Source organism: Electrophorus electricus, chromosome 17 (genome assembly GCF_041902795.1).
Source record: "Electrophorus electricus isolate QZ-2024a chromosome 17, ASM4190279v1, whole genome shotgun sequence".
Classification (NCBI taxonomy): Eukaryota; Metazoa; Chordata; class Actinopteri; order Gymnotiformes; family Gymnotidae; genus Electrophorus; species Electrophorus electricus.
Window position 1 is genome coordinate 20,699,200 of NC_137513.1, and position 26,432 is coordinate 20,725,631.

Genomic DNA, 26,432 nt, shown 5'->3' on the forward strand with positions numbered 1-26,432 from the left:
AGGCAGTAAATGCCAACAAGCCACCCACAAGTTCAGTATGAAGAACTTGTTCTGATCAATGCTATATTGTATATGCTTTAAAGGAATATTATATAAATATTTAAATGATATGCATACTTGATTTTGAGACATCTTGGGAGGTTATTATAAACAAGACATCTTAAGAGGCGTGTCTATCGACATGCCTTAATGACAAGTATTCATTTTTTAAGACAAGCCAAAAGATGTATTAATATGTCTTCACAAGTGTGACTTCAGACACCCCAAGACATGGAGATAGCTGGATATGTATGCTTTAGTGTCCTTTAAGAAAAAACTATTGCTATGCTTGATTTTAAATGAGGGCAAGCCACAAAATCAAAACAAAACAAAAAAAACATCAGCTCATATGACATCAAGTATTGCTGCATTAGCATATATTAAGATTACATCAACTAGCTGGACTCAGGTGTAATGGAAAACCATATATAAACTGATGCTTATGTGATTCATCTTTTGTTGGGTATTGTGAGGTTGGCTTTGAGAATTTTGTATGTCTAAGACTTCTAAAAGACGACAAATACTGTTGAACAAACAAAGGCAAGACAATACTTAGCATCTGATTACTTCTGACTACTCTTAGTTCTATATTACTGGGCATATACTATGGATTAATTTGTGCTTTGAAAAATAAAAGTTGTGTATTGTAAATAATAATTTAATAATGTATGTATAGTAATTATAAATTAGCTCTTATGCTTGAATTAGCAATTTCATCTGTATGTGTATGTTCAATATTCTTGGAAGATATTATTTCTCTTTATATTATTTCTCTTTATATTGCAGAGAGTAAACACCCCAGTGTTTCAATTGTTTCATCAGGTGTATTATCAGGTGGATTTGAAGCACTGACAAAAGTTATGGATCAACATGCCAATTCCACGACAATTACAGAATTCTTCCTCCTTGGATTTCCAGGACTCCTTGCAGAATATTACACAGCAGTTGGAACCCTTTTCCTCTTCATTTATCTCACACTTGTAGGAGGGAACATTTTCATTATTGCATTTGTGTCTTATGAAAAGCGCCTTCAAAAACCATGCTACCTGATCTTCTGCAATCTTGCTGCAGTGGACTTTGCTTTTGGAACCACCACAATGCCTAAAATCATTGCAAAATATTTGCTTAAAGAGGAAACCCTGCCATTCTATGCTTGCTTTGTACAAATGTTTTTTGTCCATTATCTTGGGATTGTCATGACTTTCACTTTGTTATTAATGGCTGTTGATTGATTTATTGCCATATGTAATCCCCTCAGATATCCTGCACTTGTTACAAACCATTCCACAGCAATTGCATGTCTAGTGACCTGGGTGCTTCCAATCCCACTGCTGACAGCTATAGTTATACAAACCATAGCTGAGCACTATTGTGACTCCAATGTAATTGCACAGTGTTTTTGTGATCATAATTCCATGAGTAAGATAGCCTGTACCGATGCTAAGAATGCAAAGCTGCTTTTCTTTTGTGTGGCTATGACAGTGCTGATGGGTCCCCTCGCTTTCATCATATTTTCCTACACAGCAATCATCATAACTGTTTTAAAAATATCCAATGTACAAACAATATACAAAACATTCTCCACATGTAGCCTTCAGCTTCTTACTATATGCATTTACTATGTTCCCCGGTGTACCTCTTATATTACTGACATAAAGGTTCAAATGAACATTAGTGCACGCATTATGATATGTATGTGGTATAGTCTGTTCCCTCCTCTTGTCAATCCAGTGATATTCTGCTTTCAAACCAAGCTAATACGCAATATTTTCATGATGAAATTAAGAAAGATTAGGACCAATCATCAACTGAAACCTTTATACTAAAAAAAAAAAAGGTTTTGGGACACAATTGCAATGAACATAAATTTTGTGCGTGTGGAAATTTTCTAACATCTGACATGAAAATCTTGATTAAATTCTCTTCCTCTTAGTATTGTGATTTTTGCACGGTCAATACTGAAAGAATCTTCAAACAGAAAAGAAAATGTTTCTATAAAAAGTGTAAAAGCAAAATGTTTTCTGTACACTCTTTCTGTACAATCTAACAATTAAAAGCAAATACAACTTAAAATAATAAGTTTATTCCCAGTTTTTAGGGTTTCAAAAGAACACAGTTAGTATTGAATCTCAGATAGGCAAACAAGCTTAAGTTGCAGTCTCAAGGAACTTCTACATATAAAAATTGAATGTAATTGCCTTATTATTATTCAAAGTTGCATATTCAATAGCCAAGAAAGAATGTCAAAATATTGTACTATAAAATGTTGAAAATACAACTTAAAAAGCGTTGTTTCTATTGTTAGTTATCTTATCTTTAAACTAGAAAACTTGTTAGGCATGCTGAGTATAATAAAATATACCAGTGGTTACGTTTTGTTGCTATTACAGAAAATATAATAGATTTCACCTATTATGGTAAGTAAAAGTGCTCAAAATTATCTTCATTGTTGGCTAGTAGTATTAAATGTAAAATTAGCACCAGCCAGTCAGAGTGACACTACAATGTGTGCAATCTTCCTTCTCTCATCTTTTCTCATCTTGAGGCTCAGGGTTCAGAAATTGATCGTGATACCAGCTGAAAACATGCCCCTTTCTGAAGTCATTTAATGGTCAACAGTTTTTCTACCGTTACTGAACGTCACTGTAGCAAGCTAATGTCAAATAAAATGAAAAATAAAGGTTTTGCTTGTTTATTCAGATTGCAAATTACTAACATTATGTTTTCGATGTTTATTTCTTTAAATGCACAAGGAAATGATCACTAGGCCCTTAGTCTAACATCATAATCATCATCATCTTCTTATTCAGGTCTTATTCTTCTTATTCAGTCCATTTCATGGCTGCAGTGGCTGCAAGATAATCAAAGAATCCCAAGTGTCTCAGTCCTCAGCCACCTCCTACAGCAGCTCCTGTGGAATCCCCAGATGTTCCAGGATCCACAAAACGTGTATACTGGAGTAGCAAACTCTCATGCATCCTAAGCTACCTGGGAGAGGATAAAGAGCTGGCCACTGTTCCACAGTCAGGATAGAATCTGCATTTTTCCTCATGAATCTGAGGCTAATAAATCAGATGAAATGTCCTTTCACAGACTATTCGAGAGAGAAATGTGATATCTCTATAGTTTGCACAAATTTTATGGACTACATTCTTCAAAACTGGGATCACCATGCAGTTTCTGAGGTCAATGAGATATTGGAAGTGCATGTCATACAAGACAGTCTCCCAATATCTAGGACTTTCATCAATTTCAGGCCAAGGTCATCTGCCCCTGCTGCTTTCCCACTGTAGAGCTTTCCTATTATCTTAGTGTCAGGGAAATGGAATATGACTCCTCTCTCACAGTAGCCTCTTGTTCTAACTCCTGCATAGGATGCATGTTTCTTAAGAAATTTCTCAGAGTGTTCCTTATAATGCCCAACAATATTCTCTGTCAAATTCAGAGCTTCACCATTGTTGAGCATGGCTTGGATGATGTCCCTCCTTCTCCTTCTAAGTTGTCAAAGTGTTTTCTAGAACCTCTTTGAAGCCACCAAAAAGTCATTCTCCATGGCCTGTCTAAATTTCCAAGCATCCAAAAGCAACAAACCTTTGCTCTCCAGTTCCCTTCAGCTGAATCAGGAGTTATCCAAGCCTAGCCAGGCCTGGAAAGCAAACTTCATCTACTTGACAGAATCCCTCATTGCTAGTGTCCAGCACCAGGTTCTTGGATTGCTGACATAACAAGCAGCATTAAACTGTCCTTAAAAGGAAAACTATTTTCATGTGTGAAAGCCCCCTTTTTCATGTGTACAGCAAACATACCCAAAGAAGACTTGTAACCTTCTCTTCAAAGAAGTTGATGAAATCCTCTGAAGTAAGAGAGGAGGGAGAAGGGGAAGGGGGCGGTTTGAGGAGAAATGAGAAAATAGCAAAATAGTGAAGAGCTCTGCAGAAGAATGATTTTGCAGATATTACTTCCAGTGAGAAGTTGGAAGGATTGGTATGAGTGGAGGTCTGAATCTAGGTGAGAATTTTCCCCTACCATTGCTCAGCAGTTTACAGTTCTCCCCTGTTACAGTGCATTACTTCTGAGAGAGGGCACAGGATGTTAACTGATGAGGAGAGTGGGGAGAGGAAAGTTTTAGTAGCTGTATCCAGGGAGAGAGAAGAAAAAGATCCAGCATGAGGAAGGGTAATCAAGACAGTAGAAGCAAAAGGGTAGAGGGAGGAATGGAGCACAGGTTGCAGCAGAAGGAGGAAGAACAAGTAGTAGAGGTGTCAACATGGAGAGTCAGGAGAGAGAGATGAAAGTGATGTTTTGAGAGGTGGGGGAGGGTGACTGTGATGTCCAGTACTGGAGTGGTCCAGCTGAATGTCCAGAATGTTGCCTATTATGTAGGTTGGTGGAAACTGCTTGCAGGTGAGGTCAAATGAGAATAAGTTGAAGGAAGCAAAATGACTGGTTTGTCTGATGACTGGTTTGTCTGGTGTAATGTTGGAGTCACCATGGAGAATGAGTGGGTTTCCACTGATGTGGAGTTGACTCATAAGAGTGTCAAGCTGACTAGTAAACTGATTAATAATGATCTTGTTTACCTTAACATTGGACATACTTCTTCATTAAAACACTCATTTTAGAGAATTATATGGGTTAATTTGGATGTAGAAATATAATACCATAACTTTTCAGATCCTTATAAAATTGCAGTTAACATGCTGGGGTCTGTCTAGGTCTGTCTTTGGGACTTTTTACACTACATTTTTACATTTGATATATATATATATATATATATATATATATATATGAAACATTTGTAGTTAGTTTGTAATAGTCTTAGTGTCTTTCTTATAAGGGCAGGTTTGGCACCTCTTTCATTTGTTTCCCTTTGCTGTGCCCTCAGCAGAGTAGGCCTAGATTCTTCCATCTCAAATGCGCTCACAACGGTCGCAAAGGATAGGGAAGGTTCTGTCTCCTCTATGTATGGGGGATATCAAGATATTTTCCCAGGTTCTCAAGGAATATTCTCCTCCTGTGAAGCTTCCTACTGTTCTTTCCTGGATCTTTCTTAGTGCAAATAGCTAAGTCATTGTATGCCAACACAGAGCTGATGTGTTGAGAGAAAAGTCTGTACATAAAATTCGAACCTTGATCAGACTGAATTAGACTGAATTTGTTTGGTCAGCCCAAACAGAGTACAACATTTGATGAGAGGCTTAGTTGCTGATTTTGATTTCAAGGAATTTGAGTGGCTTCAGGAAGCCTTGGGGCAGATCACATAAGAGTCAGTATAGTACAGCTTTGGACAAGGTATCCTTAGTTCCTATGGGAACACAAAGAGTTTCAAACAGTTCTCTTATTGCAACTATGGAACAAAGAGGAGCAGAAGGAATGACCTAGTTTGCCTTTCCAACAAGCTGACAGGTGCAACACAAATCAGACTTAATGGAAGGCCACAATTTTTAAGACATGCTGAAGTGTCTTTCTAATCCCCAGTTGGCTATATAATCAGTGTTCTTGAGCTAATGATAAATGTGAGACCTCTACAAACAGGAAACAGAGTAATTCTTCATTGGGAGCATAAGCAGAATTCACTGTGTTCATTTACAATGTCTGGCAGTGTAAACATCTCTCCACCAGCAAGGTCATTGCCTAAAATAAACAATACCCTGCTAATAGGTATATTAGCTCAATCCACACCTGTCACAATCCAAGTAATATTATCTGAACTCAGAAATACACAGTATCATTTAAGTCAGGTGTTTCATTCAAGCTCATTGCAACAGTGGTATAAAATAAAACAGCTAGCCACGTAGTCTTTACAAACATTTGTGAAAGAATGGGTCAATCTAAAGAGCTCACTAAATTTGACCATGGTACTGTAACAGGATGCTACCATTACAAGCCAGTTTGTGAAATTTCTTCCCTCTTAGATATTCCATAATCAACTGAAATTTGTATTATTTAAAATTTTGCAGCTTTTTGGAACCTGGGCAACTCAGCCATGAAATGCAGGCCACATAAAGTTACAGAGCAAGGTCTGAGGCACAAGTCACCAACATTCCACTGACTCAATATATGCAGAGTTCCAAACCTCCTCCGGTATTAACATCAGCAGAAGAACAGGAGCTTCATGGTATAGGTTTCCATGAAAAGCTGAATGCAAGCCTTACATCACTAGTACAATGCCAAGCATCAGATGGAGTTGTATAAAGCATTTGGCCACTGAACTCTGGAGCAGAAGAACTGTATTCTGTGGAGTGATGAATCATGATTCTCTATCTGGTAGTTTGATGGATGAGTCTGGGTTTAGCGAATGCCATGAGAATGTTACCTGCCTGATTGCATTGTGCCAACTGTAAAGTTTGGTGGAGGAGGAATAATGCTATAGGGATGTTTTTCAAAAGTTGGCCAAGGCACCTTAGTTCCAGTGAAGGGAAACCTGGATGCTTCAGCATACCAAGACATTTTGGATAACTGTATGCTTCCAACTTTGTAGGAATTATATGGGGAAGGCCCTTTTCAGTTCTAGCATGACTTTGCCCCAGTGCACAAAGCAAGGTCCATAAAGGCATGGTCGGGTGAGTTTAGTGTGGAATAACTTGACTGGCCCACACAGAACCCTGACATCGACTATATCAAACATGTTTGGGATGAACAAGAATGGAGACTGTGAGCAAGGACATCTCAATCAACATTGGTGTGTAACCTCACAAATGCTCTTCTGGATGAATGGACAAAAATTGTCACAGGCATAGAGTCCTAAATCTTGTGGAAAACTTTCTCAGAAGAATGGAACCTGTTATAGATGCAAAAGGGAGACAAACTCCATATTAATGCATATGGATTTTGAATGCAATGTCACAAGGTGTAGGTGTAATGTATTTTGGTCATATAGCATGCACTGGGTAAATGAACTCTGAGTGCATCAAGTTCAATTCCCTGCACCAAAATGTCACTGCTGCAATAGAAGTCACTGGAGAATGGCTGCAGACTATCCGAGATAAACTACAGAAAAGTTTATCTCACTGAAAACAAGTCTTAAAAACAAACTCGACTGTAGATAAGATTGAAAAAATCAGATTTAAAATATATTTAGAAAGGAGTCCACACAAAGCATTAAACTGAGTCAAGAACATTCCAGTGTCTCAGTATATGTCACTGCAGAACTCATGAGAATTCAATATGTCTAGATTTGCATTTAGCAAATGCAAATCTAGAAATTTTAGAAAAGCCATTTAGCAAGTAAATACACTATGTAATAACTGAATGAGCATCTAACATTACCATGCACTAGGGCCTTTTATTGATCCAGTGTGTTGCTTGTAGATTTCAGTGTGCTATTGACTCAGCAGGTATGGAATATGATATGGCGAATCAAAACTAAAATTAATTACAAATATAAAAGATTGTTGGAAGTTTGTTGAAAGCTTGTTTAAAACAACTTGCAAAGTCTTTGTATGATAACTAATAGAGGAAGATTAATTGTTACACATTCCTATATTTTATGGTATTTTATGGTAGAGAAGAAGAAGAACTATGGTGTTTGGTAAAAAAAAAAAAAAAAAAAAAAAAAAGCTTATCTTTCAAGCAACATATTTGGGAGTTGACAACTTGGCACTGAAAGTGCAAGAACTCTCAGTTTTAGTATTCAGTTAGCTGCTATGTTAAAAAATAGTGTGGCTGATCTATAAGGAAATGGATAATATTTGTAAAAACACAAAGTGACATTTCTCAGCCAGAGATTTTAACAAATAAATGTTGCTTCTTATATACGTTTCTGGAGATGTTGTGCAAAATTGTTTTTATTTTCCCTTCTTGGTCATATGAGATAATGTGACCAATATAAATGAACTGTGAGACACCATAAACCCAGCAGTTCATTCCACCATTCCACTATGCCAGTTCATTCCACCATTGCTAAGGAGTGATCTAGGTAAAGAGGGAGCATATACTGTCTGAACATTTTTATGTCAATGACAAGTAATTTGTAATTATTATGATCTATTTTGAATTAAGAAAGTAACATAATGAACTCTAACTAACAACAGGCAATGTTTTAATACAGTATGCATTAAATTCCATTGTTTTGCTCTACTTTTGATCCTGTAGACCTGAAGTTGCATTTTTTACTTTAAAGACATCAACCCATGATGTTGGAGGAAAACATGACTTTTGTGAAGGATTTTTTAATTGTTGGTTTTCCTGGACTTCACCCTAACTACTATGGCCTTGTTTCTGTAGTTATGTTCTTTGTTTATATGTGCACCTTGATAGGGAATGGAATATTTGTTGTTTTGTTTTCAACAGAAAAAACTCACCATAAACCTATGTATTATATTTTTATAAATCTTGTTATATCTGATGTTCTGTTCAGTACAACCACATTACCAAAGATAATTGCCAAGTACTGGTTTCAAGCTGGGACTATTTCATTTGTAGGTTGTTTTATTCAAATGTATTTAGTGCATTATTTCAGCACAGTCGATTCACACATACTGGCATTAATGGCTATAGATCGATATGTAGCGGTTTGTTACCCACTTCGGTACCACAGTATTATGACAAACAGAAATGTATTAATTCTGAGCCTAGTGGCTTGGGTAGTGGCTCATACTAGCATTCTAAGGATGGTTATTCGAGCTTTCCCCCTCCCTTACTGTGGAGCCAACACTATTTTACACTGCTATTGTGATCATATATCTGTTACAAGACTCGCATGCACTGACAGGGCTCCATATAGTTTTCCAGCATTTGTTTTTGCCATGGTAATACTGCTGGGATCTCTCGGCATCATTGTGTTTTCTTATGGCTGCATTATTGTTACAGTTCTGCAAATCTCAAGCACTCGGGGTCGGCTGAAGACTCTCTCCACCTGTAGCTCTCAGCTCATCATAATCTCCCTCTTCTTCATTCCTAGGTGTTTTACTTATTTGTCTGCCAATATTGGTATCAGTTTTAATGCTGATTTGCAAATATCCATTATCATGTTGTACAGCCTCCTACCTCCAATGTTCAACCCTCTAATTTATAGTTTGAAAACAACAGAGGTAAAGAAAATTTTGATAAGAAATTTCCTAACGAATCAGGAACATACAAATTTTTAAATATATATATAGTGTGTGTGTGTGTGTGTGTGTGTGTGTGTGTGTGTGTGTGTATGTGTGTGTGTGTGCGTGTGTGTGTGTGTGTGTGTGTGTGCGCGTGTGTGTGTGTGTGTGTGTGTGTGTGTGTGTGAAGAAGATTCCTGGTGAGTAATTTATGTGTACTTTAGTAAGATATTCAAAATTACAGGGAAGTACACAGGTTTCCAGAGAAAAAGGATGCTTCCAACAGATGTCTTTTATCAGCTGTGCAAAGAAAGTACTTCGATATTTCTAGGAGAAAGCAGTTTATTTTAGAGAAAAAAAAACAGATGTTTAAAACATAATATTCATTCTACACAAGTTCTGAACCTTTAGATTAGTTATTTTCTTCGAGTTTCCTAACTTTATTTGCAAGCAGATATGTCACTGAATGCTACGTCTCTTAGACCTGAGTCTGAAACATGAAACATCCTATATATTATATGCCTGGCAGTTAAATTTATGCATCCTGTTAAAACGTGCACTGTGATGTGATCAGATCTCAGCGTAGTGTTGAAAAAAATCTATACTTAGAGTTCATAAGTCATAATACTGTTGAGGAAATCCAAAAACTATAAAAGAGATCTTAGTGCAGAGGCTGCTCTGAATTAACAGAAATATCACTGAGGATTTGTTGCCATGATCAGATTACAGAGGATCAGATTAGATGATGGATCTTCACACAAGATATATTCAGATCCTAGGACATTTTCATGCTTTAACACAGCTTGTTATCTCAATCAAGAACTAAAGAATTGCCTGTCAGGTTGCATCAACTGTATATCATTTTATCCTGCAGGAAAACAGCTGAAATTGCTGAAAAGAAAAAGCAACAAACTCCCTTCAATTCCAGTATGCATTTTAAGAGTTCAGACATATATCATGTTTATCTATGATGGAAGTATGTTATATAAGATGAACAGATACCTACACGTTTGAGCAATAAAATGTATTTAAATAATATAAGCACTTTAATGTGCTGTCATCAAAGAGATGTACTTAGGCAGAATATCCCAATAAAACCACTCACAGTTTCAGAATGAAGAACTTGTTCTGATCATTGCCAAAACTAACTACATGTGTTTGGGATGTTTACACTTGTGGAGGGATTGGTCATTCTGCATGAAAGGGCCTTGTCAATGATATAGTATAGGTTACCTAGCAGGTAAGTGGTTTTATTAGACGTGGTCTAATTTATACCACTAATTTTCACAATTGTAATGTTGGCAGCCATACAGGGTGGCATGACTCATTCTCCCATATACAGACAAGAGGAAGCCTGAGTCCTATTTACATCAGTGTAGATTTCTGGGCATTTCACCAAACATTAGCAATTATTTTCCTGCGTAGGTCGTTAGAGAGCACTTTGGTGGTTTGATGGTTACAGTCATTCCTGTGTTGGCACAAGAGTTTGTAATCAGACTGAAACTGACCTGCTCAAAGGGTCATGGTATGTTTATTTAGTATATTTGAATGGAGCATACCAACAGGCCATTCACACAAGGGTTCGTTTTAAAACTACCAAAACTTTACATGACCCTACCGTCCATGACTGGTGGAAGAACAGAAGTGGGGGTGGAAAACCGACAGTTGACCTACTGGTACCTATAATTGACCCATACCTATCTCTTGCCCTGTGGTCTGTTGGAAATGTTTTTGAGATATTGACTGGGACCAATCAGTACATATGGTCTGCTTCAGTGCAAGTTAAAGTGAGGCCTTACTTTCGATGTGTGAGCAGTTTGACAACCTTCCCAAACTTGAGGACAAAGATAAACACTGCTGGACTTTCTCATCGTATAGAACAACTTTGAAAAGTACAATTTCAAAAATGTATTTTAAAAGCAATTTAATTATTCTTCTTCATTCCTAGGTGTTTGAATTATTTGTCTGCCAATGTTGCTATCAGTTTTAATGCTAAAATTGTCATGTTATATAGCCTCCTACCTCTGATGTTCAACCCTCTAATTTATACTTTGAGAGCAATAGAGTTAAAGAAAATTTTGATAAGAAAAAAAAGAGTCATGTGCATACAAATCTTTAAATATATAAACAGCTGTATATGTATACAGTACTGTGAAAACATCTTAGGCCACTATTAGATTTGTTGTTTTATCAGTGGTATAATGACCATATATAATTATTTATCATATGTTACAAACAGAAAATACCAGAAATATGTACACAAAATGTGGTCTTGTATATACTTATATATACTTATATACTAAGCTTCCAATTAATTAAACTCAAATAACATGTATGTAATGCTGAAGCATGTCTTGCATAAACCTGGTGCAATAGATCTAATAGGTCTATTACAATGATTAGGGTTCCAATGCATTCAGATTTAAAAGACCCAGGTTCCTGCTGTTGCTCAAGTGCAGTAGGAGGTCACACTAAATACTTACCACTGTAGCCTACAGAAGCTGTTTTTAAGATGTTTTTTTTTAATTAAATTTAATATACACTTCTTGTACTTTCCTGTACTTGCATTCTAATAAAGAGACTGAAATTATACCATTGCTTATACAAAAATCTAAAGGTGGCCTAAAGACATTTGAACAGTAGTAAAAGATGTAGAGATATTCAAAATTGTAGTGAAGTACACGAGGTTTCCTGACAAACAGCACATTTCGAATTGACGTCCTTCATCAGCTATGCAAGCAAAGTGCTTCTGAAATCTAGGAGCAGAAACCAGTTTATATTAGGAAAAAAAAGTATATGCTTAAAATCTGGCATTCATTCAATGGTATTTTACAGTTCCAAAAGTGTAGATCAGTTCTTTTTCTTTGGGTTTCCTAACTTCATTTGCAAACAGAAATGCCATTGAGGCAATGTCCATCAATATAAAATGAAGTTAGGAAACTCATTTGCTTGTACTTTGTCCCAACATGAAACATCATGATCTGATCAGGTGTGGAAAAAAGTTTACACTTACAGTTCATAAGTTTGAATACCGTGGAGGACCTCCAAAGACAATAAAAGAGAGCTCAGTTCAGAGGTTGGTCTGATATGAGCTGGAATATCATTGTAATTCTATTACCATAATTAGATTACAGAGGATCAGACGAGAGGATTAATGTTCACACAGGATTTCTTCAGCTCATTTTCATGATTTAAAACAGCTAGTTATTCTCAATCAAAAACTAAACAATTACCTGCCAAGTTGAGTCAACTGTATATAATAGTATCCTTCAGGCAAACAGCTAAAACATTTCTGAAATTAAAAAGGAACAAACACCCTTCAATTCCAGTATGTATTTGGAGAGCTCAGTCACATATCATGTTTATTTATGGACAAATATGATGTATAAGCGAAATAATTACCTATATATTTGAGCAACAAAATGTAACTTTCCATGTTCTATCGCAAAAGAGATGTTTTTAGGCAGTAAATGCCAACAAACTGCCCATAGGTTCAGTATGAAGAACTTGTTCTGATCGATGCCAAAAACAGAGGGGATCTGGCTTTCTTAGACAATGTTTCATTTATACCATTAATTTTCACAATGTTGGCATCCATACAGGGTGGGGTGACTCATTCCCTCTATATACAGACAAGAAGAAGCCTGAGTCTTATTTACATCAGTATAGAATTCTGGGCATTTCACCAAACATTAGTAATTATTTTCCTACTTTGGTGGTTAGAGAGCACTTTGGTGGTTTGATGGTTGCAGTCATTTTTGTGATCGCACCAGAGTCTGTCTGTAAACAAACTAAAAATGTCTTGCTCATAGGGTCAGGGTAAGTTTATCTAGTATATTTGAACGGAGCGTACCAACAGGGCGTTTGTGATTGCCTACCAAGTCTGAACACACCCTAAGGTATTTTGAATACCAAATCACTGTTATCTATTCTATAATTGACCCTTAACTATCTCCTGCCCTGTGACCTGTTCAAACTGTTTTTGAGATATTATCTGTGACTAATCAGTAGAGTCTGCTTCAGCAAAAATTAAAGTGAGGATTACCTAGCCCTAATTAGCTCCTCTAGCACTAGAATGTCTAAAGGTAATACAATTTTCCTAAGGCAAACCAACCATCTATTAGCCCACTGCCCCGGTGTGAAGAAATTAGTGTCTATTGTCTTGCTGATGACACATATTTTGTTGAAAGCACCAACCCTCACATGAACACAAAACTCATACATTACCAAAAATAACCAATGTGATGGCTGCAAGGCAAGATAATCTGTTTATCATGTTTCATATGCAATGTTTTATATGCAAATTTGCTGCATCATTTTGGTGGATATTAAATCTTTGGTTGGAATCCCGCAGAGTACGAAACATTCTTTGCTCTTATTATAAAATAAATATGTATTGTACAACCATGTTTTATTAAACACTTACACTTATATATTTATTTTTTGCATGACTCGCATATTATTACACACTGCAGAAAACATTAAGTGCTTCAAGTTATAATTTGTGCATGCACGATTTCTACTAATAACCCTGATAAAAAAACTGCTGCTGTAATATTATTTCACACACACACACACACACACACACACACACACACACACACACACACACACACAAACACACACGCACACACACGACTTTGTATTTATGAAGAAATTATACTAACAACAATAAAGTACTATAGAGAGAGATTGATACAGCTGCAGCCTCGATGCCGCTCACTCACACATTTACGTAACAAAAGTTGTCTAATGGTGCACTAATGGTTGCCAAGGAGGAGGGGTGATGTCCTCAGGATCAAGAAATTTCAGTCAGGCTAGAGCAAGGTTGGTCAAATCCGCTTGAACACATGCAAACCTTTCACCTAGACCGGATGTATTCTTTCTCAGGCACCCATTCATTTTGTCAATAAACAACCTTGCCGACTGAAGTTGGGCTAAGCACTCATCCTCTGTATTGGCAGGCCTGATAATCCATGTGGAAGCCTCTTCAACTATCACAGCCAGGTCTACTTGCTGCATCCTTTTATTTGGGTCGGTTATTGTGTTACAGTGAAGGCGAGGTGTGAGGCAGAATCCATGTGGACATTTTATTCAAACAAAAGAAAACAGTAACAACAGACATGCAGGGAAAACAAACTGAAAGAAAACAAACCAAAACCAAAGACATAAACTCAATAAAGTGAGACATGAGAAACTTAACATGAATACTCCATGAACAGGATGACAAACAATAACTGACAACAACAAGAGTGCAAAGGATATAAACCTGGACCTCTTCTTCCTCTTCTTCTTCCTCTTCTTCTTCTTCTTCTTCTTCTGGTGGTGATGATAATGATGATTTTTATTATTATTATTATTATTATTACAGATGTTATATTACTTCTGATTTTTTTTTATCAGTGCATTATGTCTTATGCATATATGTAATGTTTGTAATGTAATACACTAAACATTTTATTAAAACCCGTGGTTATAATAAAATAAAATTTAGAATATAATTATTTACTAGAGTTCTTGCTATATTGTATATTATTTAAAGGAATATTATATAAATATTTAAATGATATGCATACTTAATTAAAACTTTCTTAAGATAAGCCACAAGATGTATTAATATGTCTTCACAAGTGTGTCTTCAGACACCCCAAGACATGGAGATAGCTGGATATGTATGCTTTAGTGTCCTTTAGGGAAAACTACCGCTATGCTTGATTTTAAATGAGGGCAAGCCACAAAAACAAAACAAAAAACATCAGATCATATGACATCAAGTATTGCTGCATTAGCATATATTAAGATTACATCAACTAGCTGGACTCAGGTGTAATGGAAAACCATATATAAACTGATGCTTATGTGATTCATCTTTTGTTGGGTATTGTGAGGGTGGCTTTGAGAATTTTGTATGTCTAAGACTTCTAAAAGATGACAAATACTGTTGAACAAACAAAGGCAAGACAATACTTAGCATCTGATTACTTCTGACTACTCTTAGTTCTATATTACTGGGCATATACTATGGCTTTATAATGACTATTAATTTGTGCTTTGAAAAATAAAAGTTGTGTATTAAATAGTAAATAGTAATGTATGTACAGTAATTATAGATGAGCTCTTACACTTGAATTAGCAATTTTATCTGTATGTGTATGTTCAATGTTCTTCGAAGATATAATTTATCATTCTGTTTCTCACTTTATATTGCAGAGAGTAAACACCCCAGTGTTTCATTTGTTTCATCAGGTGTATTATCAGGTGGATTTGAAGCACTGACAAAAGTTATGGATCAACGTGCCAATTCTACATCAATTACAGAATTCTTCCTCCTTGGATTTCCAGGACTCCTTCCAGAATATTATGCAGCAGTTGGAACCCTTCTTCTCTTCATTTATCTCACACTTGTAGTGGGAAACATTTTCATTATTGCATTTGTGTCTTATGAAAAGAGCCTTCAAAAACCATGCTACCTGATCTTCTGCAATCTTGCTGCAGTGGACTTTGCTTTTGGAACCACAACAATGCCTAAAATCATTGCAAAATATTTGCTTAAAGATGAAACAATACCATTCCATGCTTGCTTTATACAAATGTTTTTTGTCCATTATCTGGGGTCTGTCACATCTTTCACTTTGCTGCTAATGGCCGCTGATCGATTGATTGCTATATGTAAACCCTTTAAATACCCTGCACTTGTTACAAACCATTCCACAGCAATTGCATGTCTAGTGACCTGGGTGCTTCCAATCCCACTGCTGACAGCTATAGTTCTAAAGACAATAGCTGAGCACTACTGTGACTCCAATGTAATAGCACAGTGTTTTTGTGACCATAATTCTATAATTAAGATAGCCTGTGGTGATGTTAAGCATGTAATGCTACTTAATTTTACTGTGGCTATGACAGTGCTGATGGGTCCCCTCGCTTTCATCATATTCTCCTACATAGCAATCATCGTAACAGTTTTAAAAATAACCAGTGTTCAAGCAATGTACAAAACATTCTCCACATGTAGCCTTCAGCTTCTTGTTATATGCATTTATTATTTGCCCCGGTGTGCCGCTTATATTACTGACCAAAAGGTTCAAATGAACATCAGTGCTCGTATTATGATTTGTATGTGGTATAGTCTGTTTCCCCCTCTTGTCAATCCAGTGATATTTTGCTTTCAAACTAAGCAAATCCGAGATGTTTTCATGATGAAATTAAGAAAGATCATAACCAATCATCAACTGAAATCTTCAGGCTGAAAAAAAGGATTTGGGACACGACTGTAGTGGACATACATTATGTGCACATGGAAATTTTCATAAAAATCTTGGTTAAATACTTTCCTTCATAGTTCTCAGATGTTTGCACAGTCAGTACTAAAAGCATATTCAGTTGAGTGATCAACTAAAAGTACACCCAGACTGAAAAAAGAAAATGTTTTCAGTACCCCACTTCAGTACACTGTAAAAAATAAAAAACAAAGTACTTAAAATTCTACTGCAAATTACTTCACAGTTTTTAAGACATAAAACTTCAAAGTGTACTTTAACAAAGGTAATGTCCATTAAAAACAGGCAAGCTTATTGTAACACAACGCAGCATGAGTTGTTGTTTTGGTGGTATTACAGCGGACTTTAGCATGAACACTTGGTCTCACCTTGATGGTAAGTGAAAGTGCTCAACATTACATTAATTGGTGGCTAGAAATGTTGCATATATGTCTATGTAGGACCAGCCAGTCAAAGGGTCAGTATAATGTGTCTTCCTTAATTTGGAACTCAGAACCATGATACCATCTAGTATGTGCCACTCTCTGAATATCTTTAAATCATTAAGTCATTAAACGCTGAACTTTTTAACTGTTATTGATTTTCCTTGTTATTAAAGCTATTGAAAATTGTAATTAAAAATAATACTTTTCCCTGTTAATTGAGATTACATCAACTGCTAACTGCATATTTAGCAGATGCTATTATCACTATCCAAGTTTAATATTACCATTAACATTAGATAAGTGATAAGCGTTTGGTAATTTTGTAGACTAGTTATACACCACGATGTATTTTCACATAACCACATACCTCACAAATGAATGTGTTGAAATAGTACAATTCTTTATATATTGAGCATTCAGATTTTGTAAACTTACCATAATGAGCAAACATTACCATAGGGAGTAAATTAAATTCTTTACTGTTGCAATGACATATTATTTTGAATAATATTGCTCTTTGCCCAACCAGCATTATTTCATACCCTTACTCCAAACCTAGCAGGTGGTGGGCATACATAGGCTACATGTATGGCATTTAGCTGACCTTATATCCAAAGTGACTAACAATTATGACTGAATACATCTTCAGCAATTGAGGGTTAAGGGCCCTGTTCTGGGACCAAACAGTGGCAACTTGGAAGTAGCAGGGTTTGAACTGTCAACTTTCCAATTACAAGTCCAATTACAAGGTTAAGTACCTTAACCTTAACCACTGAGTTACCACTGTGACGTGGTGAGTGTAGCCTCCCACAGTGCCCCTTTGGGTTGAGCCAGACCGGGATGTGTGATGTGTCCAGCCACCAGCCACTCACAGACAATCACTACAGGTCTGACTCCAGGGGTTGGTCCTTGTAACCCCCTCCCAGGCTGTGTACCCTGTCTTTTCTGGTTGTCTACTTCATAAGAGTGTTTTTTTTAATGGATGGAATTTCCTGAGAATTGAACTACAGGTACAGAGAGAAGACAGTTGACATTCTACATAACTAGTACATGAAATATGCACTTAAGTTATAATGAAAAGACAATTTTGATTTGTAGATTATACTCTAAGGACACATGTAATATGTACTTTCTATATTAGTAAGGGTTAAGGTTATAACTCAGCCTAACAGTGACTAATCCTATTCAAGCCCCAACTCTGATATATAACTGGCCACACACTCTGAAAAAGACCTCAGAGTCAAAAAAAGCTAAAATGACAATGCTATAAGGAAAATGGCAAACATGACATGTTGGAATAGTGAGAAGGCAAGGTTTATATGGTTTATACCACAGACTATAGAAACAACAAAAACCAGTATGACAAGAAAAACAGTTGGATAAAGCACATGAATTGCCCACAAGTCCATATGCTCCACAAACCTCTCTCAGCATGAAAGATGGCACATGGCGAATGGAACAGGTCCAAAAAGGTTCAGCTGTCCATATAGTTGACATGGGAAAAATGTACCTGTGACAGGGTGTGCAAGGCATATTAGTATAGAGAATTTGGATGTGGGCTCATCACTGTTTGTCGTGACAGCAGACAGGACAATACACAATATCTGGAATGTTCCGAGCATGAACAGAGACAGAATCGAAAGCAGTGTAATGAATGAAGTTTAATAGAGAACACATGTAGTCCACATTCATAATCCAAATATACTTGCACAGGTCAAAATCCAGAAGAGCAGTACATGAAGCAACCAAAACTGACAGGGAACAGGCAAAGAGGGTCATGGAATGAAATGTGGAGTTCCAATAAACCTGAAGAAACTGACACGATAACAAGCAGCTCAGAACTATAACCTGAGTTGATGAGACTTTCCATGAGTTGATGAGACATTGGGGTTTAAATACAGAGATTAATGAAGACTAACAAAATACAGGTGAAGGCAATAACATGAATAGATACTAACAAGGGGGTGTAACAGAATGAAACCAAAACAAGGAAACACAAGGAAGCAAAGTCAGGAAGTAAATAAACATACTGGCAGTGCTGTGAGAACCACGATGTCAGGTAAGGGTGAACGTGATAGTAGTCAAGTAGAAACAAAAATGTATATTCATCTGTGTCTACTAGCTTGTAAAAATCTAGAGAAAAAATACTACCATTCTATTTTACAAATACAGAGTAGTCTGTGATATCAAGAACAAGTTTAATTTTATTACTAATATGGCAGCCTTTCATGAAACAATTTTTATTTCAGTGATAATAAGATCAAGGATCAGTTTCTATATATATAAACATAATCAGGGCAATGTATTCAAAAGTTTACTTGGTCATTTATCACATATAAAGGGCTTTTAACTGGTTTGTGGGATTGGAGTAATAACTTAAAAAATGTAAAAATATATAACATTATATATTGAGTATATGAACACCAAGAGGGTTCCTTTACTTTGTGAATTACAGAGCTTCTTTAATTTTGGTTTGTGAAATAGTTGCATGATGTGGAGATTTAGAATCTGTATAAATTGTGAATGAAATAATAATTTTGTTTCAGAAAATTATTTTAAACAGATTCAAATAATTTTTCATAGAATATGGAGAGGACTTAATTAATTAATTTAGTGGCATTATACTTTCACTACTGATGTCAAGGTATGGCTAAGAGTTTATTTTGTAACTTTCTGTCTTTAAGGCGAGAGATCTATCTGGTAGTTTTCTTTTGCCTTCTTTGAGCCTTTTGGTAACTGTTCAAAATAAATGCACCTTTTATTAATATAAATACATTTGGTCATAAATACAAATACCTTAAGCTCAAAATGCACAAATGGCACATTTGAGAAAGAGATGAATCCTGACCAAGTACCGGATCAGTGACCACCACCTGGCCATAGAGACAGTTGGGTATAAACAGTTCTGGTCCACAGAGAGAGAAGAGTGTGTGCTCACCGAGAGAGCAGCGAGGTGGAAAGTGAGATGCACTTCCTCCTTCACAGCCAAAAATTCTAAGCTTTTTTATTGCTCTTTTCTTGTTATTGTGGTAATGCTTTGGCAATATTGTACTCTTTACAATTATGTCAATAAAGTTACGTTGAATTTTGACTCTTGAATGTATCTGAATTTGCTGTCCATTCAAGAGATTATTGTATGAATGAAACTTGTCTGGATTTCTCTCTATGGTTTCCTCTTTGTCATCAGTTATTTACAATAGCAAAAGTAAAGTTAAAGTTATCAGATTACATTAGCATCAAAAGTAAAGTTATCAGATTACATTAGCATCAAAAGTAAAGTTAAAGTTATCAAATCACATTAGCACCAAAAGTAAAGTTAAAGTTATCAGATTACATTAGCATCAAAAGTGAAGTTAAAGTTATCAGATTACATTAGCATCAAAAGTAAAGTTAAAGTTATCAGATTACATTAGCATCAAAAGTGAAGTCGAGCATAATAGACCATAATACATCGCCAACAAATGTGCTATCTCCTACCCCACTGCCATTAAATCTACTATTAATACCTAAAATCTCCAGCTACTCAGTTCATGGATTGCTTATGTAGTTCCTATGCTCTGATAATGATTTACAATGAGGGGGAAAACATTTGGAATGCTTTCATACACAACATACAACCTAAGGAATAAGACATACAACTCACAACATATGTGCTCTCTCCTACCCCACTGCCATCAGGTCTACCATTAATGCCTAGGAACTACTACTCAGTTCATGGATTAAACTGAGGTCTGATAATTATTTACAATGAGAAAGGAAAATATTTTGAGTTATATTGTGTTTTCTCTTTTTCCCTCCATTCATCCTTAATATTTTGTATATACTAAACAATAATTAAAAACATGTTCCCTGATTTACTCACTTAAGCTCCAGTGGTGTTTTACATATAGTTATAATGCAGGCCATGTAGTTCTCATTTTTACTGTTTGTTACCTCATGGAAGACATTTACCCCTCTATTACTTCACGTATGCCTTAGCGTCCTTGAGGGATAAATACTGCTGTTCTTAGTCGGTGTAAATTAGGACAAGCAACAAAAACAAACATCAGAGCATGTGGTATCAAGTATTATGGCATTAGCATATAATAGTATTACATCAACTAGCTGGACTCAGGTGCAAAGGAAAAGCATATATAAACTGATGTGTGGGTGAATCAATCTCAGTTGGGTATTGTCAGTGTGAATTTGAGAATAGAACTCTACAAGTTCTGTTGATCATACATGAAGGCAAGAAAATACTTACCTTCTATATTACTGGATACATTCTATATTACAGTTCTATATTACATAAAATGGATACATAAAATAGATTTATAATTTTTTTTAATTGTGCACTTAGGAAAAAAATGTGATGGATTTATTATAAATAGGTAATAACAGCTTGTACATTTCTCTTAATAATTTCATTAGTATAAGTAAGTTTAGTATTCTTGGAACATACAACCTAATTTACTGTTTAACTTGTAAAATTGTAAAATTACATCTTGCATTGTCTAAGCATTTTATCAGGTGTATTATGAGATGGATTTGCAGTGCTGAAAATGTTTAATATTGTAACCTAACCTATTTTTATTTCCCACCTTAAATTGCATTGAGTAGACACCCCAGTGTTTCAGTTGTTTGTTCGGGTGTATTAGCAGTTGGATTTGAACCACTGAGAAAAGTTATGGACCAACATGCTACTGTGACTCTAACGTAATAGCACAGTGTTTTTGTGACCATAATTCTATAATTAAGATAGCCTGTGGTGATGTTAAGCATGTAATTCTGCTTAATTTTACTGTGGCTATGACAGTGCTGATGGGTCCCCTCGCTTTCATCACATTCACCTGCATAGCAATCATCGTAACGGTTTTAAAAATAACCAGTGTTCAAGCAATGTACAAAACATTCTCCACATGTAGCCTTCAGCTTCTTGTCATATGCATTTATTATTTGCCCCGGTGTGCCGCTTATATTACTGACATAAAGGTTCAAATGAACATAAGTGCTCGCATTATGATATGTATGTGGTATAGCCTGTTTCCCCCACTTGTCAATCCAGTGATATTCTGCTTTCAAACTAAAGAAATCCGTGAGGTTTTCATAATGAAATTAAGAAAGATCATAACCAATTATCAACTGAAATCTTTTTCAGGTTAAAAAAGTCATTCGGATATGAGTGCAGTGGAAATACTTTATTTGCACAAGGGACATTTCATAAAAATCTTGGTTATATACTTTCCTTCTGAGTTCTCTGATCTTTGCACAGTCAGTACTGAACGCATCTTCAGTCCAGTGATCAACTGAAAGTATGTACACTACTACAGAGGCTCAACACTTAATGTATTAGTGTAACGCCTCGAGGTACACAGGATGTGGGGAAGAGGCACGATTGAACATACGTTTGTTACACACACGAATGATACATAAAACACAACACTCACACTCTGTACACCTTACTAAACACCTTTCAAAAACCAACAAACACATTACGACACAGGAGACATATAGACACTAAAGATGATTACACAAAATGCGAAACAGGTGGATGACACAAGAGGGCGTGGCAACATGGACGAACACACACGCACCAAGATGTTTGGGGAGGGGGCAGGGCCATACCATGACAATTAGACTAGTAATCAGAAGGTTCCTTGGTCAAGCCTCACCACCACACTACCAATGTTGGGCTCCTGAGCAAGGCCTTTAACCCGCAATTGTACTCAGTCACAATTGTAAATTTGCTTTGGATAAAAGTGTCTGCTGCATGCCATAAATATAAATCAAGATTATGTTCATTGGTGGCTAGATGTGCTGTCAATATATAAATGTAGCACCAGCCAGTCAGAGTGACAATATAATGTATGCAGACTTCCTTCTCTTGTCTGGGGACAGGACTTTGAAATTGTCTATGATACAACTGAGTACACGCTGAGTACATACTTCAATACAAACTGAGTACATGCTTCAGTCTAAATATCATTAAATTATTAAGTCATTAAATGATGAAGGCTTTTTTTTACTATTATTGAATGTCCTCATAGCAACCTAATGAAAATGTAATTAAATAAATATTTTGCTGCTATTATCACTAAGTTTAATATTATCAGTAACATCAGACAAATGTAAGGTAAATTCTGTGATGCATTTTCACATATCCACACACACCTGACAAATTAATGTGCTCAAATTGTACTTGTCCCAGTCCCCTTCCCCCGAATGTCTCCTCGTGTGTGTATTCATCAACGTGGCCACGCCCTCCTTATGTCTCACACCTGCTCCTCATTGTGTCATTGGTATGTGTATAAATGTCTATCGTTTATGTGTCTGTGTTGTCGGTGTTTAAATCCAATATCCTGCGTGCTATGTTGTGTTTTATATGTTTTAAAATAAACGTATGTTCTTGTTTCTGCGACTCGTTCCTGCATCCTGCTTAACCTCCTCGTCACAGAAACACAGACCAACGAAGGATGCCTGGGAATGGGGAAAAAAGGAAGGGTAAGAAGGGACATAAACACCTCCAGCAGCCCTTGCAGGGAAGCCCTCCTTATTCCTGGGAACACTCCTGACTCCCACAGCAGGGGAGAGTGCCACTGGGGAATTTGGGGAGTGTGGTCGGGGTGGGGACTCTGCAGAGTTCTATGGACCCAGGTCGGGCTACCGGAACTGGTACAATAATGTCTAGTACTCAGAATCAGACTCTGTAGAGTCCTACTACCCTGCAGAGAGACCTTCCATCATCCTGGCATCACTCCACGCGCCCACAACAGGGGAGGAGGCCACTGGACGATTTTGGAGGGGCCGTGAATATGGTCCAGGGTCGGACTCTGTGTAGTCCTGCAGAGCCCAGCCAGACTACAAGTCTGTAAGTGTAAGTGGATTATTTTGGTACCATTCCTTAGTTTCGTTTTCTCCACCCCTCGTTTGGTTTTCCACACCCGTCATTACTTTCACCTGTTCTTTGTTTTTAGTCTTGTTAAGTTCATGTATTTAAACCCTGTCTGGTTCCCTTTGTCTTGGCTGTTCATTGTTTGGCTGTTTGGTTGTATGGATGTATGTTTTTGCAAGCCTGTATCTGTATGCCTGTAAGTTTGTACTCTGTGTCTCCTAGTCTGTATGTTTATTGTAGCTTTCTTGTTTCTTAGCCTCTGTTATACCCTGATTCCCCTGTTTGCCTTCGTATATTTTTGGTTTGCCCTGTATTATCTATCTCTATGTTGGCTCTATGACTCCAGACTACCCTAAAGATTCCAGACTACTCTAAAGACTTTGGATTTGCCCCTAAGAAATCTTGATCTTCTCCACACATGCATCTGCCTCCTTACTGCTCACCATTACAGAATGAACATCTAAACAAGTACAAAGCAAGACAGCGAGACTCTGGGAGGTGGTTGTTCTACTGGGAGGAAATCCCGGCTGTTTCTATACAGTCCGGGTTCGTTACGTCTCAGCACCACCAAACCAGAGACAGCAAATCCCCTGGCACTGTGGGTACACGGGCATTTCGTCATTCTCAGAAAAAACAGGATCCCATGTATTTTGATGGCAACAAGATCCCAGGTAAGCACCAAGAGTCTCCCTGTCTTGACCAACGCTGCAGGGGGGAATGGCCTGCAGCGCAAGGCGTGAGTAGGCGGAGTGAATGCACAAACAATCCATGTGTGCTCAAGCGCAAATGCGAGCTCCCCATAGCCTGTGTCTACTTTGAGAATTGCCGAGAGGGTTCTGTATCTGTGTGTTCCTCCAGAGTCACCCAACCTGCACCTGGGGCTATCTCGCAAGCCACCCAGTCTGTTCCTGTTCCCGGTGTGAGGGTCACCATTCCAGTCTGATCTTGTACAGTTCCCGGCGTGAGGGTCACCATTCCAGTCTGATCCTGATCCAGTTTCCCGCGTGAGGAGGCTATCCAGTCTGATCCTGATCCTGTTCCCGGCTGCCCAGCCTGATTCTGTTCCCTGTGTGAAAGCCCGGCCTGTCTGTTTCAGTAGCCACACCCCCGGAACTCCCAGACCCGCCGCTGATTGCCGCAGCCACGCCTCCGGACCAGCCAGTTCCTATTTGTATCACATAGTGATTTAGAATCTGTATAAACTATGTGTATGAAATTATTTATATGTTTCATAGAATTGTATTATGTTAAACTGAGATTTATATAATTTTTCATAAAACACAAAGAGGAGAGCTCTCTCCCATTCCCGGGCCAAAGACTAGACATAGGACCCACTGGTGCTGTGAGGTCAAGAAACAAAGCCTTAAATGGCCTAGCTATCAAGATGGCCTGGATTCTGACCCTCAACCCAGAGGGGGTCATACACTAATGGAAGGTTAAAAGCTTTCTAGCCTGGTTATATTAGACTCAAATCCCAACCAAGGCAAGTAACTTTTCTCAGCCCACACATTCACAAAGTAAAAACTTGCCATTTAATCTACCATGATGTCAAATGACAATCAACCAGTAATGTATGGTTATTTTAATATTAAGCTGCAAAATCTGAAGCTTGCTACTGTTCATTACTTCTTCATTACTTGTTCCTCATTAATTTACATAATATTGCATACTGTAAACAAATTGTTACTCACTCCTAGTTGTGTTTACCAGAAATCCTACATGAACCAATTAGACAGTATATTAAATTGAGTAGTTTCTAAATGTAATAGTTTCTAGAAATTATGAAAATAATAAATTGATTATTAAATTTCTCTACCCCTCCCAGGGTTTGTTTACAATACTTTATACTAAGTTCAGGAGGCAGAAATTGATAGTAATATATGATTTTCTTTTTTTTTCTGTATTCCTATATTTCTTTATTTCCTTTATAGTTGATTCGTGGTGGATCCTATGTATTCCTGTATCTCTTAAATTATTTTCCCCTAATCTTGAAAACCTTTTTTCCTCCAAGATATACCTGACAAATTCAACCCCCTCTTCAATCTGTTGCAAGGTGTGAGCTGTGAAAACTTACTAAAACAAAAAAAATGAACTTTGCCATGAAACTTTGGCAGAGACAAAGGCTCTAATTTTTAATTTGCTAAAGTCAATAACTTCTCACTAAGCAGTTAGTGTCATATCACCTGATTCCTCATCTCATTACAACACCCAGCAGGCAGTTTATCACCCAACCCAGCACTCCACCAATCCTGAACTTCACATCAGATCATCATCACCAGAATATTGACTTCACCTGTGTACTTGGTTATTTAAGCCTGTCTCACACATTAGGATACTGTGAAGTATTTCCACTAGTTCTGACTGTGCATACCATTATTTTCTTGATTGCTTTCCTGTGTTTCAATTGCGTTTTTTGCTCTCCGGACTACTGATTTTTGCCTACACCTTTTGTATTGTTTGCCTGATTAGTTTTTGCTCACTGGTTATTGGACTTGGCCTGTTTACCTGCATGATTTGGATTACCCCTATATTGGCTTTCCTGGTTTCAACCCTGGCTTGTTCACCCACATAATAAACATAATAAACCTATCTATCTACATCCACGAGCATCTGGCCTCCCTTGTCACGTTACAGTTAGAAATACTCAAATCCAGGTTATCTCATTTTACCAGATGTAAATTTTGATATTTTTTGTTTCTTTTTGTTTGTAGCTTGCTAATTTCTTATCATTATTGTGTATTCGTCAGAATTTGCCCATCATGGCTTATATTGAGCACAGTCATCT

General features: G+C 36.9%; 2 protein-coding genes and 1 pseudogene across 2 annotated transcripts; all 3 read left to right on the top strand.

Moving 5' to 3' along the window:
* Nucleotides 1-899: 899 nt before the first annotated feature.
* LOC145651798 (olfactory receptor 2AT4-like) lies at nucleotides 900-1,865 on the top strand (annotated as a pseudogene).
* A 6,306-nt stretch (nucleotides 1,866-8,171) lies between these two features.
* LOC145651799 (olfactory receptor 52E8-like) lies at nucleotides 8,172-10,757 on the top strand. Its single transcript, XM_081699716.1, has 2 exons — nucleotides 8,172-9,099; nucleotides 10,705-10,757. Exons 1-2 carry the CDS (start codon nucleotides 8,172-8,174, stop codon nucleotides 10,755-10,757), a joined length of 981 nt encoding a protein of 326 aa, XP_081555842.1.
* Nucleotides 10,758-15,321: 4,564 nt separating this feature from the next.
* On the top strand, nucleotides 15,322-16,577 carry LOC145651853 (olfactory receptor 52K1-like). Its single transcript, XM_081700381.1, has one exon. It carries the CDS (start codon nucleotides 15,356-15,358, stop codon nucleotides 16,319-16,321), a length of 966 nt encoding a protein of 321 aa, XP_081556507.1. The 5' UTR covers nucleotides 15,322-15,355; the 3' UTR covers nucleotides 16,322-16,577.
* The last annotated feature ends 9,855 nt before the right edge of the window (nucleotides 16,578-26,432 follow it).

What these genes read in the sequence shown, in the direction of transcription:
- LOC145651853 (XM_081700381.1), top strand. Translation starts at nt 15,356, where the DNA reads ATGGATCAACGTGCCAATTCTACATCAATTACAGAATTCTTCCTCCTT.
- LOC145651799 (XM_081699716.1), top strand. Translation starts at nt 8,172, where the DNA reads ATGATGTTGGAGGAAAACATGACTTTTGTGAAGGATTTTTTAATTGTT. An exon ending in AATTTTGATAAGAAATTTCC is followed by an intron (nt 9,100 to 10,704) that starts TAACGAATCAGG and finishes CCATGACTGGTG; the next exon opens with GAAGAACAGAAGTGGGGGTG.